The sequence below is a fragment of the Mytilus galloprovincialis genome, chromosome 3 (assembly GCF_965363235.1).
Source record: "Mytilus galloprovincialis chromosome 3, xbMytGall1.hap1.1, whole genome shotgun sequence".
Taxonomy (NCBI): Eukaryota; Metazoa; Mollusca; class Bivalvia; order Mytilida; family Mytilidae; genus Mytilus; species Mytilus galloprovincialis.
Genome location: NC_134840.1, coordinates 77,023,722 through 77,043,192, shown reverse-complemented (window position 1 = coordinate 77,043,192; position 19,471 = coordinate 77,023,722). Strand labels below are relative to the sequence as shown.

Genomic DNA, 19,471 nt, shown 5'->3' with positions numbered 1-19,471 from the left:
TAAGTTGAGTTAAATTTGGCACTGTAATTTCAGAGGAGAAGATTTTTGTAAAAGATTACAAAAATTTATGAAAAATTGGTAAAAAATGACTATGAAGGGCAATAACTCCTTAAGGGGTCAATTGACCATTTTGATCATGCTGACTTATTTGTAGATCTTACTTTACTGAACATTATTACTGTTCACAGTTTACCTCTATCTATTATAATATTCAAGATAATAACCAAATATGGCAAAATTTCCTTAAAATTACCAATTCAGGGGCAGCAACCCAACAATGGGTTTCCTGATTCATCTGAAAATTTCAGAGCAGATAGATCTTGACCTGATAAACAATTTTACCCCTTGTTTTGCTCTATGTTCTATTTTGGCCATCTTGGTTGGTTGGCCGGGTCACCGGTCACATTTTTAAAACTAGATACCCTAATGATGATTGTGGCCAAGTTTGGTTTAATTTGGCCATGTAGTTTCAGAGGAGATGATTTTTGTAAAAGTTTACAGACAATGGAGGCCAAGTGATGAGAAAAGCTCACTTGGCCCTTTGGGCCAGGTGAGCTAAAAAGTCAATATCGATATAAAATTTTTCTTATCATTTTTTTGTCTATTATTAACAGATTGTGAGAGACTCTCATGTGTAGTCAAGGTTGTAAAAAAACAACATAGTCTATTTTTAGAATTATGTGTTAAAGCTTCTTAATTAGGAAGATTAAAAAAGAATTCAAAAGCACTGACAGAAGATTTACAATTACCTCTTACATAGAATTTCTCTGTGTAAATGAACAGAAAATATTACAAACAAACAACAAGTGTAAAAGATAATGAAGAACTAATACCTTTCTCTCAAAATCACTTTTGCGTTTTTCTGTAGTATCTTCCACCATTTTCCGTAATTCAGCAATCTGTTTATCTTTGGTTTCTCTGACATTCTGAGAATCTCTGACAACTGATTGGACTAAAAAACAAATGACAATACATTTCTGCTCTTTATAAAAGTTTTCATACTTTTAAATTTTTCACCAAATATTGGCATATGGTATGAAACATTTTCCTTTTTTTTTTAAATGTCAAAATTGAAGATGCCATGGTTGGAGTTAAGGAAAATAATTTCTATACCAGTAGAATAAATACTTTGACATTGCACTCATGCTTAATAAAAACAAGCGATCTTTGTTAAAGTATTAATGACTTCATTTCAATTATCTGTACTTTTTGTTTTACCATTGATCAAGAAAAAAAAAATTGTTTTATCTTGCCACATGAAAGTCAGTGCCTGTCTCAGTTAATAAACATATTCAGTGGTTGTCTTTGTTCTCTATTTATACTTTTTGGCCTTTTTTAAAAGAATTTTAAAAAGTCAATGACAGATCTTTTATGTTTATAACGTTTAATTTCTTACTTTTCCTTTCCAGCTTTGTAATGGTATCTTCTAATTCTTTAGCTTTAGCCCTGTAATTTGCCTTTAATTCTTCAATTTCTGTATTTTTCCTGTCCAGTATCTATAATACAAGAGGAATTTGATAAGATATTTCAACATGGCTTAGGAGTAGGCCTTTTTAGTATAATATTTACTGAAAGCACTGATTCTTTTCAGCTTTCTATCATAAACATTTTACTGGGAGTTAAATTTTCACATCAACCAATGAATTTTCTTTTTACTTCAATGTTGCATGATAATTTCTATGAATCATTTGTGCAGGGAATATTCTTGTGTATTTAACATGCAAGTGAAGTCAGCAAAAATATAAGAGTGAACATTTCACAATATACATTACTATTTACTCTTTAAACATATTTGGCAACAAAATAAAATTTCAGACATAACCCAGCATAAATTTACCTACATATAATTTTTCAAGTTTTTATAACAACAAAATGTGGTAGAATTTGTATCTAAATATTATTGTATGTCATATATTGGGTTTGCTTAGTCTTTACATAATAATTACACTGAAACTCTATCAAAATATAAACATCGGTTTCACTCTACCACCTACATAGCTGTTTGCATCCATTGAGCAATAATTTAATTTTGGATGTAACGCGTCTTCTGATTGGCTGACGTTATTTTGCTATCAGCCCATAGACATAATTTCATCATGTGACGGTGACGTCATCAACAATTTTTCATGGTTGTCTACGGTTTAAAATAGAATTTAGAATTAAATTATAAGAAATGACTGTAATATTTTTTCTGTCTATTAGAAATAACATAAAACATGTGGTGCACACTGTTAAATAACCCGCTACGCGCGTTATTCAGTGTGCACCAAACAGTCATTCCTTAAGTCTTAAGACCAAAACCGTGGCTCAACATGTCTTGCTGCATGCAATCGTTTTTACACTTTTTCCTAGAACAATGAGTGCAAACAGAAAGTAAATATATTACTGATGTAAAAATTGCATACTTGCTACAATTTATCATTGTCAACCTTCAGACCAAATATAAAACAATTCCCCTTGATAGAAGTCAAGAAAAGTTTTACCAAAAGATTTCCTAGTACAATGAGTGTTGTTAAATGTTAATACATCTGCAAACTGGAAGTGAATGCACATCTGATGTAACTACTTTGCCTCCCGCAACACAGGTAAAAATTAATGGGCATATCCTAATAGCAACATTTTTATTCACATACTAAAACATATACATACATATATATATAAGACTTACCTTTTGAACTGCAACATCATGTCTTTGTTGTAATTTTAATTTTTCTTCATGGAATCTGGCTTCCAGCATTTTGGTCTTCATTTGTATATTCTACAGAAATAAAATATATTCAATTCATTATTTCCAGTTGAAATTATAAAGAAATATCAACAATGTAATGAAAAGTATCATGCAAAAATAAATGTGCTGTGCCATGAAGTTAAGGTGGTACCTAACACTACAGGGAGATAACTCTGTAAAATCAGCTAAACGTTTTAATTACGTTGTGTTGTTAAGAGAATATTAAGCTTTTCAATGATCAAAATAAGTGTTTGTCAAACTGCTATATAACCAGTGTAATTTTTCTGATAAAACGGTTGGTTCAAATTTTTTGAATTTTTTATATTTTTGTAAAATGGTCAAAGTAAATACTTTGTCAAAATTTTAAGAAAATTAAACGAGCCAAATTAATTTTAGTTAAAGTGTTGGGTACCACCTTAATGAAAACATAAATTAAAATATTACATATTGTGGATTCTTTATTACCGGTATTTTTTGGATTCAAATTTTTGAGGATTTCATGGGTACAGGTGAACCATGAAATTAAATGTGTAATGAATGACACATTTTCTATAGGTTTTCTATGCAGACTTCAGAAAAACCACAGATTTAAACATTGAAGTTCTCCTTCATCCACGAAAATTGATACGTACCCATGGAAAAGAAATAAATCCACTGTAATAACAGTAATAGAATAGTTTCTGAAAATAATAAGGCAAATAAGTAAAACAAAAATTATAAGAAATTATTTTACCTCCTTTCCATAGTCTTTGGTATGATCATCAAAGAACGTAGTTCCTCCAGTAGCTGAAAAAAATCATAAAAAGATATTGTACAAATTTCTTCAACTACATTTATAAATAAAAGTACACAACAATATAAAAAATTAATGAACTTCATAAAACACAGCTTATATCTATACAAAACAAGAATGTGTCCTCAGTACACGAATGCCCCACTCGCACTATCATTTTCCATGTCCAGTGGACCGTGAAATTGGGGTAAAAACTCTAATTTGGCATTAAAATTAGAAAGATCATATCATAGGGAACATGTGTACTAAGTTTGAAGTCGATTGGACTTCAACTTCATCAAAAACTACCTTGATCAAAAACTTTAACCTGGAGCAGGACAGACGGACGAACGGACGCACAGACCAGAAAACATAATGCCCCTCTACTATCGTAGGTGGGGCATAAAAAGAATTTTAGTTACTCAATCTTAATTACATAAAAGCTAAACGTTTTTTGCAAGTTGAACTCTGAAAATGTGTTTCATTTAAAAAATGTTCAAAGTTTTTGCTAATTTACATAAGGCATTATTCAAATGAATATTAATTAAAGGATAATAGACCTATAGAAGCTATACAAAATTTTCCAAAAACATTTTGTGTCTTTGCCTGTGGCTACAAAAGCTTATCCCTAAGAATTCAACCAACAACTATTCACAGTCAAGCCTAGCATACTTCAAAGAAACAAAAGTAGCATAGACAAATAGATATTTTGGTAAACTCAACTTTAAACAGAAATTTTATCAACAAAATTGAACTAAACAATATTGTGACAATAAACTTACTTCCAAACAGATTGGTGACACCACCAGTTTCATAACCAGGAGGTGATGGCTGAGCTAATTCTTCATCAGACCCCTATAATAAATAAAAATTTACTGTATTATGGACTAACTTGAACTATTATCTAGCTAGTAATAATGTGTGTTAACAAACAAAATATAATATATCTCTTACCTTAGAAATATTCATTCAATGGGCTTTTTAGATTGTTGAAAGCCGTATAGTGACCTTTAGTTTTTAAAATCTGAGTCAATTGGTCTTTTGTGAAGAGTTGTATCAATGCTAATCAAACCACTTATTTTTTAATGTTCTGTACATTTCATAATTCTTAATAACAAGAATCTGTCCAAAGTACACGGATGCCCCACTCGCACTATCATTTTCCATGTTCAATGGACCAGGAAATTGGATAAAAAATATAATTAGGCATTAAAATTAGAAAGATAATATCATAGGGAACATGTGTACTAAGTTTCAAGTTGATTGGACTTCAACTTCATCAAAAACTACCTTGACCAAAAACTTTAACCTGAAACATGCACTTTCATTTTCTATGTTCAGTGGACCGTGAAATTGGGGTCAAAAGTTTAATTTGGCTTTAAAATTAGAAAGATCATATCATAAGGAACATGTGTACTAAGTTTCAAGTTGATTGAACTTCAACTTCATCAAAAACTACCTTGACCAAAAACTTTAACCTGAAACATGCACTTTCATTTTCTATGTTCAGTGGACCGTGAAATTGGGGTCAAAAGTTTAATTTGGCTTTAAAATTAGAAAGATCATATCATAAGGAACATGTGTACTTAGTTTCAAGTTGATTGGACTTCAACTTCATCAAAAACTACCTTGACCAAAAACTTTAACCTGAAGCGGGACAGACGGACGAATGAACAGACGGACGGACGAACGGACGCACAGACCAGAAAACATAATGCCCCTCTACTATCTACTATCGTAGGTGGGGCTTAAAAATCTATAGATTACAACTAGATAACATTGTTACCATCTTTGTTTTCCATAATTTAATCTGAAATTTTGACCAAATAGTGCAGTTTTATGATAACTGATTATTACAGTATCTTTTTTGTTCGGCATCAAAATAGAATTTTCCCATTAATGTCATGTTAATCAATGCATTTCATTGCATTGCAATCAAAATGGCATTTTAACACTTTGATGACTTGTGACCATGCTGTTCAGCAACATATATCATACATAGTTTATGTTTCAATAACAAAACTTGTATTGGTCAAGTGTAATGATTATTTATTATGTAGGCATTTCAGAATCATCTTTTTTCATCTCAATTAAAACTAGAAGCAAAGTTAAACAAATGATACCACTGGTACCTCGGATGGTCATTGATTTGTTAAGGAAAACCCCAAAAATAACTCAGTATAAGAAAATAAAATAAGGGGAACAAAAGTACCTCATGTGAGTAAGATCTTGTAAACATTTCTCAAAATTGAGAAAGCCAAAGCTGCTAAACTATCTAATTGCAGTTACACTTTACACTAAAAGCTAGCTCTAGCTATATTTGTATAATTTGTTATATTGTAAATATCATTATGGTGGAAATACCGTTTTTAAAATTTTTAAATGAAATGTTCCTGTAATTCAGTGGTTGTTGTTTGTTACTGTATATCATATCATTTGTTTGTTTATTGTTTTGTATTATACATTATACTAAATTTAAGCACAGACTAAAAATATCAAATGTGAAAATAGCAAAGAACTTTTCTGAAATGTATGAATAAGACAAGACAAACAAGAAGGATGATATGAATACAGGAAAGCAGAAAATGATATATATATGCATGCAAATGTTATGATATCTACATTAGTAAAATGTCAAAAATAAATAATCATATATAAATAATTTACGTAAGTAATTACGATACAGTTTTTTTCCAGGATATCGATCCAGCTATATTTTGTATTCATATTGTATAACAACACTTTATGACTTGCGTAATCAAATTGCCAAGTTTTTTCACTGCTGTGCTCTTACCTTCTTCCTTATCTTATCTTTCTTTTTCTTCTGTTCATCTGGTTTAAAACATGCAAGGATCATTTCAGATTACAATTTAAATATTAACTTTGACAGGCTCTTTAAAAATTATCTTTACAAAATACAAATATTTCCTTTCTTAACACATTATACACAATTAAGGTTTTCAAACATTAATATATTTGACGTTCAAAGAAAACTACAAGTAAATCAGCTTATAAATTGAATTTCTTGAACATATTAATGGGATCAATTTGTTATCCAAGTACCATAAAAAAAATTCCCGTGAATTTATTATTTAGAATATTACAAGATGCTTGCTTGAAATTTCCTTGAAAAACTAATAATGGCTCATTCTTTATGACATGACAACTGAAAAAGAATTTAAAATGAAAATGTCTGCTACACCAATTAGTAAAAACTTTATACATCAATTCAAAAATAACCACCTTGGTTAACATAAAAATAAATTCCATTCCAAAATTAGTTGATAAACAACATCTCAAATTATCATGCAAAAAAAGTATTTTTATCTTTCCCTCAGTTTAAGACTAAAAGCAAATCTCGAACCCATCTGTTTCCTCCAAAATCAAGTGAGTACCGCCAAATAAAACCATGCAATTCACAGGAGACACTCACCCTTTTTTATATAACTACCTTCGTCATCGGACATAAAATGGACTCGATCTTGTTGATGACCTCTACACAGAAAACTATCATCCTGAAATCATCACCTAGTGTTATATACAGCATATACAGGGACTTGTGTCCCTTTGTAAAATAAACTTATGTTGATCATAAAATGTTATGTGCTGCATACAGCAAAAACTATTCATTTGTTAACCATTTTTCTTACCAAAAAAAGTTCATACTTCAAAAAAAGCTTTTTGAAAATTTGTTAGGTATTGAAATAGACATTGCTCATGTCAAGCCACTTGATCCTTACTGGAGTTCAAACAAAGCAGCATTTCAAGAATAACTATATCAACAACTGACAAGTTTTTAGAGCTATTTTCTAAATGCTTGTAGTTGTTAGGTTTGGTTGGTTTGCTTGCTTTGTTCGTATAAATGTTTGCTCAAGCATTGCAATAAAGATTGACATCTGCAATCGATAGATAGGAGGGGCTTAAGCTTGTATACATTATAATCTTAATTACCGGTACAATGCTTGAGCCTACCTTTAAACTACAAGTATTAGGAAAATAGCTCTTAAAACTTTTTACATATTGATAATTTGAAGTAATATAATAATCAATTACTAAGTTGACAACTTGTAAGAAAAATGGTTAACACATTTATGGGCTGTATCGTAATTCAACATCACAGACTAAATAAAACCACACCATTATGTTAACAGAATAAAAAGAAGTCAACACCATATCCAATATTAAAGAAAATAACTGACTACATCTTAAGATTAGTAAAATGAAATGTCAAATTAGCAAAATGCATGAAAGAAGAGATGAAGAACATATGAAAGTAAAAGATATGGAAAAGAAGGAATGAAATGAAAGGAGACTGGTTTAAAAATGAATGAAGAGAACACAAGAAAGTGACGTTTTTGGATAATTTTTCACATACAATGTACGTTTATTTTAACATTGACAGTACATTTAGAAATAACATGCATATCTACTGAAAAGCAAAACAATGAGATTATATTATTTAACATGCAGAAAACCTTTGTTTAATATGTTTGAATATTTAACAAATACCACCAGATCCAGATTTTATGCATTAACTTTCTTTGTATGTGTGTAAGCTTAAGGCATCTAATGCATTTAACATTGTATGCAAAGGAAAAATAAAATAAGAAATGATTTGCTTAGAACCTTCAAAAAATTACCCAGAATGCTGAAGATTCATAAACAGAGAATTCTTTATGCACTATTTTTATATACAGTTGAAACCATCTTGTGTCGAAGTTGAATGAACTGGACAAAAGTATTTGACTCATTCTAGATTCGAAACAACTGATTTCGATACAAGGAGGTTATACTGTATATAATTTCCTGAAATAAAATAACCATTGACAATCCTTCCAAACTTACATATGGTCCTGGCTGTGGTTTTTCTAGACCTCTGCTAGGGGATGTGTATCCTGGATCCCTGTCTAAATCTATTCCTATGCTAGTATAAGCTCGTCTGTAATTACATAGCAATTGATTATAATCAGATAAATAAAGTCCATAAAAAGTTGAAATTCAAACTAAATATTCCATTTTATTATGTCATGACTGAAACATCTCTATTTGTTATAATTCTATCAAAACATGATGTCTGATGAAAATTATTTTTTATAAAACTTTTCTTTTTACCATTTGCAACAATAATTTTTTTATAATTAAGAATTGAATGCTGCTTTTTGTAAATTTATTGGGGTGTAAAAGCGTTGACCGAAGTACATTTTGTATGAAGCGCGGAAGTCCTTCATACTAAAAATGTGCGCACGGTCAACGCTTTTACAACCCTATAAAGTTACAAAAAGAAGCATTCAATACTTATTATCAAGTTTTCATTTAATTTACCTGTGCACTTTATTGTGGGACCTCGTGTCATCATGAATGATAAATGTTATTGTCTAATACAATTGTTTCAGGAATAGCACGAGATGTGCAGTTGGCCAATCAGAATAACGTATTATAATGAAACATACATCTAATGTAATTATTAACTTATGTTTGCCAAAAAAATTAAAATGTATGTAAAATTTAATGATTCAATGCCATAAATAAAATAAATCATACATCTTCAGCAATTGTCTTATACATGCTATGTATTGCTATGTATGTGCTACATTGCCAAGCTATCACCCTATGTTCACAACAGCAGTTTTAAAAAAAGTTAAATTTATAGATTCAATGGAATAAATAACTGTAAATTCAGAAATCATTGTATGTTTTTTATAAATGTGAATCATGCAACTACTTGAGTATTGCAACAATAAGAATAAAATTAACGGTACCAAATTTCTTGCGCATTTTGACAATACATGTCTCTTCAGTGATGCTCGTGGCCAAAATATTTGAAATCCAAAGCTTATATAAAAGATGAAGAGCTACAATCCAAAAGGTCCAAAAAGTATAGCCAAATCCGTGAAAGGAATCAGAGCTTTGCATGAGGGAGATACATTCCTTAATTTATAATAATTTCTATCATTTTGTAACAGTAAATTTTAATAACACAAAAAATCTGTATTTTCATTCCAGTACCGAACAGTACGGGGACAAATAGTAAGAACTTGCATACTGATATCAATTACATGTATCTGTATGCACTCTTTTTTTTTTTAAATCACAATAATTAATCCCATCATTTTTGTTGATTCTTCAAAAATCACATTAACAAATGCATGCAATGATTTCGGAATTTACAATAAAACATTTATCTTAAGCAATCATTTTATACATGTTACCTATATATAACTTCCATTAAAAAGCGAAGTGTGTGAGGCATCTATAAATTTATGTCAGTGTTTGAATGGTAGTGCTAAGCATTTAGTGTTGTAATAAGGATATTTATTTAATAGTTTGTATGTTATGATTAATAAGGAGTATAGTTACACAATTTTAATAGTTTGGAAATATCTTTTTTTTTTTAAATATTCTGGGATAGAGCAAAATAATTCATGCCTAAATCAACTTCTTCCAACTGGTCTTTACAATTTTAATTGTTCCAAGAGCTATTCGTATAGATTATCAAGTTTTCTCCACATTGATATTGAAAATATATCAGCTGCCAGCTGTGCCCTTTTTTGCAAGTGAGCAAGCAAAAAAAACTTCACATTGTGGCGAGTGGCTGATATTTTACGATATCTTTACATAGAAAACATGATTATCTGTTTATTATTCTATGACTGATCTTACCCTTCCCCCCTAAACTATATTTAGCTCTTGGTAGATTAAATTAGAAATTGGTCTCAAGTAAGATTATTGACAAACAAGCAGCTCTTTCACAAAAATTTTAAGAGTAAATATACTCATAAGTTATACACATTTCAGTATAGCTTACAATTAATTTTAGTTGTAGGATTTTTTTGAGAAAAATTCACAGAATCCAAACATCTTTATATATTTTGAACCTTTGTTAACCAATCTAAACTGAAAAAAATCAAGCCATGATATAAAAAATGTCCTCATTTCTTGTGCATGCCAGCTTCCATAAAACATCTACATGAATATGAATGATACCTCCGTGGCTTAGGGATTTTAGAATACCTTCTGGATTTCTGTGGGGAGATAGGTGAGGGTAAGGACTTCCATGTTGATGATGCTGCTGGGTTGCCAATGTTAGATCTAAATAATGACGATCCTACAGAACTGGTCAATTCTCCATTCACCCAGTCTGGAACTTTATCCTGCGAAGATAAAATTGTATACATTGTATATTTGAAAATGCTGTTTTCAAAAATATATATTTTTTAAACCAATATAAGCCAAGTGAAACTTAGCTAACTGCTAAATCTGAGAACAGCTATTTTCCCCAAGAAATATTCATTTCAATACTTAAAAAGGCTGAAGAGAAACACACAGCAGAACAAATTGGATCACATATATTTTTTTTGTTATTAATTGAGTTATCCCTGGAAAAAAATTCTGTTTTCATTCATAACTCTATGATGAATGTAGACATGTATCTATATATATTCTGTGACCTGACCATATACATCTTTATTCTATATATCCCTACTTCATTTAAATAAATGATGCCTGAAAACCCTGCTCTAATTAGTTCAACTTACATCTGTGTCAGGTGATGACGAAGGCTCATCAAAGTAGATAGACTGAAAATATAAAAACATGTCTCTCAAATAAATTATACCATAATAACAATGTCTGGAGCAACTGTAGTATAAATGACTTTTCTTAATAATTGTGTGATTGTTAATTTTATATAATTACATTACATGCATGTTTCATTATAATGCGCTATTTTTTATTGGCTAAAAGCAATCCTGCATCATTATGACTAGCTTCCACATTAAGTACACAGGTAAATTCAGAAAACTAGAGGCTCTAAAGAGCCTGTGTTGCTCACCTTGGTCTGTGCATATTTAACAAAGGACACAGATGGATTCATGACAAAATTGTGTTTTGGTGATGATGATGTGTTTGTAGATCTTACTTTACTGAACATTCTTGCTGCTTACAATTATCTCTATCTATAATGAACTTGGCCCAGTAGTTACAGTGGAAAATGTAAATAAAAATTTACAAATTTTATGAAAATTGTTAAAAATTGACTATAAAGGGCAATAACTCCTTAGGGGATCAATTGAACAATTTGGTCTATTTGGTCATGTTGACTTATTTTTAGGTCTTACTTTGCTGTACATTATTGCTGTTTACAGTTTATCTTTATCTATAATAATATACAAGATAATAACCAAAAACGGCAAAATTGCCTTAAAATTACAAATTCAGGGGCAGCAACCTAACAACAAGTTGTCCGATTCATCTGAAAATTTTAGGGCAGCTAGATCTTGACCTGATAAACAATTTTACCCCCTTGTCAGATTTGATCTAAATGCTATGGTTTTTGAGATATAAACCAAAAACTGCATTTTACAACTGTATTCTACCTTTAGCCATGTAGGCCATCTTGGTTGGTTATCTGGGTCACCGGACACATTTTTTAAACTAGATACCCCACTGATGATTGTGGCCCAGTTTGGTTTAATTTGGCCAAATAGTTTCAGAGGAGAAGATTTTTGTAAAAGTTAACAACGCCGGACGCCCAAGCCGGACGCTGAAGCAGGACGCCAAGTGATGAGAAAAACTCACTTGGCCCTTCGGGGCAGGTGAGCTAAAAATGATAGAAATTATGTATTTATGCTCCTAGCAAAAAAATGTAATTTAAAGTATTGAATGCTCCTTTTAGTAATTATATAGGATTGTAAAAGGCTGACCGTGCCCACATTTTCAGAATAAAGGCTTCCTAACTTCATACAAAATGTACTTCGGTCAACGCTTTTACAACCCGATAAATTTACAAAAAGAAACGGTTTTAAATGTTTTTTCTGAATTTTAAGTTACCTCTTGAAAATATTTCAGCTTAAAATGCATCTTTCAAATGTGAAAGTAATCTATTAAATCATTTCATGACCTCCTCATTTTTTGATAAGGAACAAGTTCATGAATTAGAAATGATAAATTGTAAAATTGTAATGGTCTAGCGGTATATGTGAAATAACTTCAAACGTTTAAAGGTTGATTTAAAGGAAATGTCCCATCATGGCTATATGACAATTCAAAGTACTAAAATAAATATCTACCATATAAGGAGGTAAAGTTGGTAATTCCCCATCTTGTGGTTTACTGGTAAACGGTCCTTCCAGTACTCCTCGCTTCAACATATGTAACATTAACTGTGCATAAGCATTTCTGTTCTTTCTACAAAATAAAAGACACAAAAATATATTTACTCTACGTTCTCCTGTTTTTAACTTCAAGACAAGGAACATATAATTAAGATTTAGTTCAGTCATTTTAAAAATAGTGGAAAATTATGTAATAGAACATTTTTATGCAATGCTCCTGTATTTCATACCAGGAAACATATACATGTACCAAAATTGAACTCAATCCCCTCATATCTTTCCACAAAAAAAAACAACAACATTCATGCTATTAAAAGTATCAAATATTTGTAAAAAATGCATCTTTAAATTTATCTATCTATCGACTTATACAATATGTAGATTTCCATCCACAGGTCGCTCGCTCAGAAGGGGACTGCTATTTAAAGTCACAGGTTCAAATTAGTTATACTCTGTTTTTTATATTGACTTTTTTCTGATATTCCTTCAACTTCAGGCTTATAACAAACCAGTTTTTTTTTAATAAACTTTGCTCATTGTGGAAAGCAGAATATATATATAATGACCAACAGTTGTTTTAAACTTCTGTGTCATTTGGTAAAGAGTTATCTTATTGGCAATCATACCACATCTTATTTTTTATGTTCATTGTTACAGTTTTTTGATAAATAGCATACCTTCCTGTTATGCCTGTAACTGGTTCACAAAGCTTCTTTATCCAGATGGCACATTTCTGTCGATCTGAAAAAGTTACAGATATCTTTTACTTTTTTATGCAGTTTAAAATTTTGAATTATATCAGTTCTCCTTTTTCGTAAAGTTCTATGATTATATTTCACTTGTCTCAAGTCAAATTTACAATGGATATAGTTGGAATATCAATTGACGATTTGATTCTTGCATAGTAAACCAACTATAATTTCAAAGAATTTTATTTTCCTTTTTTAAACAATGAAATGGCCTTTTGACATGTTACATACTTACAATAGATGTGCAATATTCCAAATGTAGTTACAAAGCTTATCTATAAACCAACAAACATGATTACTGTCTGATTTTTTTAAGTTGCTGTGAAGATATTTGAACATCCACCCTAACTGATTTGTGTAGTAAAATTATCAGGCTATGTGACAATGTAACAGTATGAATTAATTTTAAGTTTAACTTCAATAAGGAATGAACAGCAAACTGAATGGGGAAAACACTAGGATGTTATTATGAATAGGTCCAGGACAGATTGATTTAGGTAACAGTTTTAAATCACAATAAAGGATAAATTGGCTGAGGTTGGAGGACATCTTTATAATATTGTTATAGTTACAAATGCTATGAATAAAGGGCAAATAAAAATACAGATTTTCTTTAATAAAATAGTTGGTAAACAAAAGTATGTTTGTGATTGTGTAGAAAAACCTAACACACTCCCATCAACCTCCTGTGATAAAACACACTCTAAACTATACTACTTGTGATTTTTCTTCATTAACAGAATGAATAATAAAGAAGACAGACAGAAAACACTTATCTGCACTTGAATTGATAATATATATATATGTATAGCCTTTTACTACTAAAATAAATTATTAAAATGTTCTGATGAGCAATGCATAGTTTGTAACTCATCCACATGTTGTGAATGTTTTGTTGGTGTTTTTTTTTTTTTATTAAATATTCACTGGTATTTAAAACATTATAACTCCTACAATTCATTCAAAGTCGCCATAAAATTTCATTTTTATACATAATAACACATTCTAACCATGTGAAAACCCAAAATATTATGCCAGTATACCTTCTACTAAAAACATGAAAATGTGACCTGCATGTACTGATATTTAAAGTCTTAGGAGGTACAATAATGAAATACCTATTAAATACTTCAATAATTAGATTTGAACATATCTGCTGATAAGTATGGATATCTAAATACTTAGTGTTGATCTGATTAAAATATCAGAGATCAATACAAAAATAAATCATTTATATATTAAAGACTGATCTCAAGAAAAAATCAAACAGTTCAATGGTTTTAACATGGCTTTAAGAATGTGTCAACATGACAAAGTTATCATTTAACTTATATTGTAAATCTATGCCGCGGGGTGATGCTAAATTTAGAATCTCAGATATATATTGAATATTTCAAGATCTTTGCTCCTAGTTATCAGATTTTGATTTTCATGCTCGACTTTATTCTACCTTTAATTTTAGAACTATTCAATTATTATTTTGGATTTGACATGTACAGCATTAAAAATCTGTGTCAAATTTAAAAAATATATTATTAGGTTCTGTTTATTTATAATTGCAGACCTTTTAATAAAAGTGAGTGATTATGAAATAATAATAAATAAATAATTAAAAACAAAAATCAAATTTTTAACCAAAGAGTAGAAAATAAAACCAAAATAAAACAAATCAACTAAACAATATATACTGAGCATACATTACCTGAGCGCTTTTTGTCTCCTAACCAAATATGAAATTAAATCATCTTTGACTCTCGTTTATCAAATAATATAATAAAATATAAATAATTTATTTCAAAATTGAATGTTCTTAAATGGAAAAAAACATCCTAAACAATACAAAAAGAATAAAACTAAAGAAATGAAAAAAACGGTTAAATTTATTTCCAAAAATAAGTTAAAATAAGAAAACTTCATGTGAGCTGTATTGATTACAAATAATTAACCCTGTTAAGTATTTTGTCATAAGGAAAATGATAAGTGATGGATGCAAATACCATCATGTGATACCTAATACCAAATTTGAAGAACCTATGAGGGTGGGTGGGGGGACAAAAATTCCAAGGAACACATGGAGTATTAATGCAGTTAAGACCCCTCCTTCAGAAAGGGGGTATCCTCCAAGAAGGGGGTATAAATTTCCATGTTTTCTTGCATAAAATCACTTATATTTTAATTATATAAAGGGTGATTTAAGTAAACATGTACATGTGTTTTTAAATAAAGCCTACATCATTACATGTACATGTATAATTTTTTGTAAATATTTGTAACTTTTATTTAATGTTAATATGTTAACAATATATATAATATATCGATTACTGTATCCTAAAATAGTATGTGAAATTATGTTATAAATTATAAGTATCTTTTTTGAGCAATTGAAATAAAAGACATTCAGTCTTCGAAATATGTAGAAACTTCTAGCATGGACTTAGTGACCATTATGAGATTTGTTTTAGTTTCTTATCCAACCTTTTTTTCAAAAGATTCTAATATAAAAATAAACTATTAAAAGTTTGAAACCAACATGATTTCTAAAGGTGATATCAATGTTAAAAAACACTAGGTTGTTGAAACATGATTGGCTGTTGGGATAAAAATCTCAAAATTTATAAATACTATAAATTTTATTTAGAAAGTACACAGTAAATAATGGAACATTTATTAACAAGTCATGAGCAGAAGTATTGTTACAGCGGATTCCATTGAGGTTGTAGCCAAAGGTAATATCTTTGGTTAGCTTGCTTGTTAGCTGAACCGTGAAGTCATTGTTAGGTTAGGTAAACTACCCTACTTTAAGAATAGACTAGTCCTACAGAAAACAAATCAATCTGTCTGTTCGACTATGCTAATTCGAAAGGAGGGTAGTTTATCTAACCCAACAATGACTTCACGGTTCAGCTAACAAGCAAGCTAACCAAAGATATTACCTTTCGCTACAACCTCAATGGAATCTGCTGTAAAGACTTGGATTTAATAATATTGAACAAAGGTGTAGATAAAATACTATGAATGAAAAGAAAATGTACAAATAAATACTGTGTTAATAATTGTTTAGCTTATAATGAGAACACAAAGCAGAGAACAAATAATTTACAATCAAAATACTTAAATCTTATTTTCACTTGTTTTTGTATTTTCTGCCAAATGACCATTTTATAAAATTGAAAAAAAAGTTTGCAAAAAAGCTAACACACAGAAAAAAAATATGTTTATAATTTTACACATCAAATTCATAGATTGTTGAAAACGCTCTTATAATTCAATTAAAAATTGCTGAAATTAACACCAATAGGAATTTTATACCAGAAATATTTTAATTTTCAAATCTTTATACGATAAGATCTGATATGATTTTTCTTAGATTTTATTTAGGTAACGGTACATATGAATCATAATACTAGTTTGATTTCATCATTATAATTTTATTTGTACACAATCTTTTTGAGGCCAGTTAAAAAGGACTATGAGGAAGACATTCGAAACATATGGATTGATTTACCATCTCTAGTTGACTGGTCTGCTCAATATAAAAATGGAAATTACACATCTTGTGACATGTATACATATATATGTGAATTTATAATTCCCTGTCTACATGCAAATAGAATGTGAATAATAAAAGCCAACTGAGGTATACAGATGTTTAAAACTCGGTCTGTGTTACCTGCTATTCAATGCATCAACCGCACCACTCAATGAGTCAATCATAAAGGGCAGATAGTAAATAGGAGACAATCGGTAAATTTATATGACCTTTAAGAAAACACATGCTTTTATATCTTGCAAGTTGAGATATGAACAGAATCTGTTTATCTATCAACCAAAATGTGATGTTGAAGCCCGAAGGTAATATAAACATTAACATTTAGCATGTTTAGGGGTTAAACTTGATTGGACAGGAGTTGGGCTCCATCATCTTCATTGTGAAATTATTAAATTTAACAAAATGTAGTGAATGCCCTTATCATGCTTATCAACACTATAAAATATAATATTACACATTTACAGATGCAAATACAGTAAATATAACAGTTCTACACATCATGCCAATCTAGCAAGTCATAGCAAAAGAAAAATACTTAGAACAGTTTATAATCATGATAATTATAACAGCAATGCAAATTAAGAATAATTTTTTGCCAAAAAATTGTTTAATAACATTTTAAAATCTACATTAATATTACCTGTTTTATGTGGTAGTTTCAATACATATGGCTTCATATCTGCCAAAACTTTGTCAAACTTCTGGTCCAAAGACACATACACAGGATCTTCAGAAAATGCCATTTTTATGCTATTTTCAACCAAGCTAACCTATTAAAAAGAAAATAATGTTTTAAATCCCACATGGATTAATTTAAAATCATGCAATAGCATAGTTTAAAATACACCTGCTTATGGTATCTTAAAATAGTACTATAATAATATGGGGACGAAGTCCCCAAATACGTAGAAAAATCAGTAAAAAAAAAATCTAAAATTTCTACTAATGAACTCAAAATCATTAACTTCTTTTTTCAGATCTACTTCCTGTTCCGGTCTTGTTTGCATGAGATTTTGAATAAAATGTATATTTATCAACATATCAACAAATATACATGTAGCCTAAAGGAAGGAATTCAACACCCAATAATTTTAAATAATCGTTTGATATGAAAAAAACGTTACCTGATAACAGCGTTTCTTTGTTTACATTGAATGTGACGGCATAACTTAAATCCCTAACAACAGAACCAATATCGGAAACGTTACGGTATTTCCGTTTCTTTTATCAACATTTTCGATTTAAAAAAAAAATACAGACTTCATCCCCATTCACAGGTCATGCCTGCCTCATATTAACTATTATGAGTAAAGATGTATATTTGGAAATTGGTGTGAGCAAAGACTCCATGTTGAAGACCGTACTTTGACCTATAATGCATTATGGTTTACTTTTACAAATTGTGACTTGAATAGAATGTTGACTCATTGGCCCTCATTCCATATCTTCTTATATTTCATGTATTTAAGTATATCATTATTCACAAAAATCTACATTTGTTTAGACAAAAGATACTAAAATATTTAGCATGTTTAGTAAAATAGAAATTGAAAAAAATGCATTTTACTATCATATTTTTCTTCAATTGACAGGTCTTTCAAATTCGCCCTAATAACATGTTCGCTCTAGGTCCGTTCGCTCTGAGTTCGTTCGCCCATAGAGTCCATAAATATTCTGTGAATTTTTCAACAAACTTTAACATATTTTGTTCAAATACTTAAAACAATGCGACTAGACAACAATTTGAAAAAAATAAATATCAGGGCGAATGGACCCTGGGCGAACAGGTATCAGGACGAACAGGTACTAGGGCAAACATAAATCAGGGCGAACGGACCCGGATTCTTCAAATTCCTGTTCATTTTAAAGATCATGATGAATGTTCTATGTATGAAATGATGAATGCAAGCAATGGTTAATCTTACCTATATATGCAACAATAAATGGTTGTTTCAACTAAACCTTAACGTTTTAAGTGTGAGATATGTACAACTGTAAATAATATAAACACAAATACTAATCAAATCAAACTCGATAAACGTGATCAGGCATGTTGACTTTGTTGTGATTTTTTAATCAGCTTATTAGTGTCATGTGAAGTATGATTTATGAAAATGCATAAGGTTTACCTAGTGTATGTTGATTATCAAACCTGGTGTTCAATGCAGGACTAGTTACTTATTTCGAAATCATAGCAACGATTTTTTATAAAGAAGCTTGGTCAGTAACACGACCGGATGTTTGAATTTTCAATTTTAGGCTATGAATAAAGAAATAAGAATTCTAAACACAACAAAGTTACCTTTGAAATATAATAAGGACTAATTCCTTTTCACAAACAAAATATTAAAAGATAAATAATTAAATTAGAGCATGATAGATTATATGACATAAGCTTTAATCTAGATAAATGTAATCACAATGGAAATAATAAATCTATCTTTTTATCAAAACTTGCATGAATTAACTTCGGGTTACACTAAAGACCTGAAAGTGGACTTGAAAAGACCTGAAAATATACGACTAAAATTATTCAAATTGCAATAGCTTTTTTTATTA

The 19,471-nt window shown here is 29.8% G+C and overlaps 1 protein-coding gene across 6 annotated transcripts in view; it reads right to left on the bottom strand.

Annotated features, from left to right (window-relative positions):
• Positions 1–19,165, bottom strand: part of LOC143069000 (centrosomal protein of 112 kDa-like) — a 44,888-nt gene extending 25,723 nt beyond the window's left edge. The window contains exons 1-15 of one of the 6 annotated variants that reach the window (XM_076243423.1): positions 19,042–19,165; positions 17,553–17,682; positions 16,868–16,885; positions 13,291–13,354; positions 12,569–12,686; positions 11,036–11,077; positions 10,512–10,651; positions 8,346–8,439; positions 6,934–7,015; positions 6,295–6,332; positions 4,283–4,355; positions 3,462–3,514; positions 2,669–2,758; positions 1,397–1,496; positions 834–952 (exon numbers count right to left, since the gene is read on the bottom strand). In XM_076243423.1, coding sequence (XP_076099538.1) covers positions 834–952; positions 1,397–1,496; positions 2,669–2,758; positions 3,462–3,514; positions 4,283–4,355; positions 6,295–6,332; positions 6,934–7,015; positions 8,346–8,439; positions 10,512–10,651; positions 11,036–11,077; positions 12,569–12,686; positions 13,291–13,354; positions 16,868–16,885; positions 17,553–17,655 — 1,134 coding nt within the window. In that variant the 5' untranslated portion in view covers positions 17,656–17,682; positions 19,042–19,165. Of the gene's footprint in view, positions 1–833; positions 953–1,396; positions 1,497–2,668; positions 2,759–3,461; positions 3,515–4,282; positions 4,356–6,294; positions 6,333–6,933; positions 7,016–8,345; positions 8,440–10,511; positions 10,652–11,035; positions 11,078–12,568; positions 12,687–13,290; positions 13,355–15,064; positions 15,083–16,867; positions 16,886–17,552; positions 17,683–18,837; positions 18,911–19,041 lie in introns of those variants that run through there. The other 5 variants (XM_076243427.1, XM_076243424.1, XM_076243425.1 and 2 more) reach the window with 5 other exon arrangements.
• Positions 19,166–19,471: the final 306 nt, after the last annotated feature.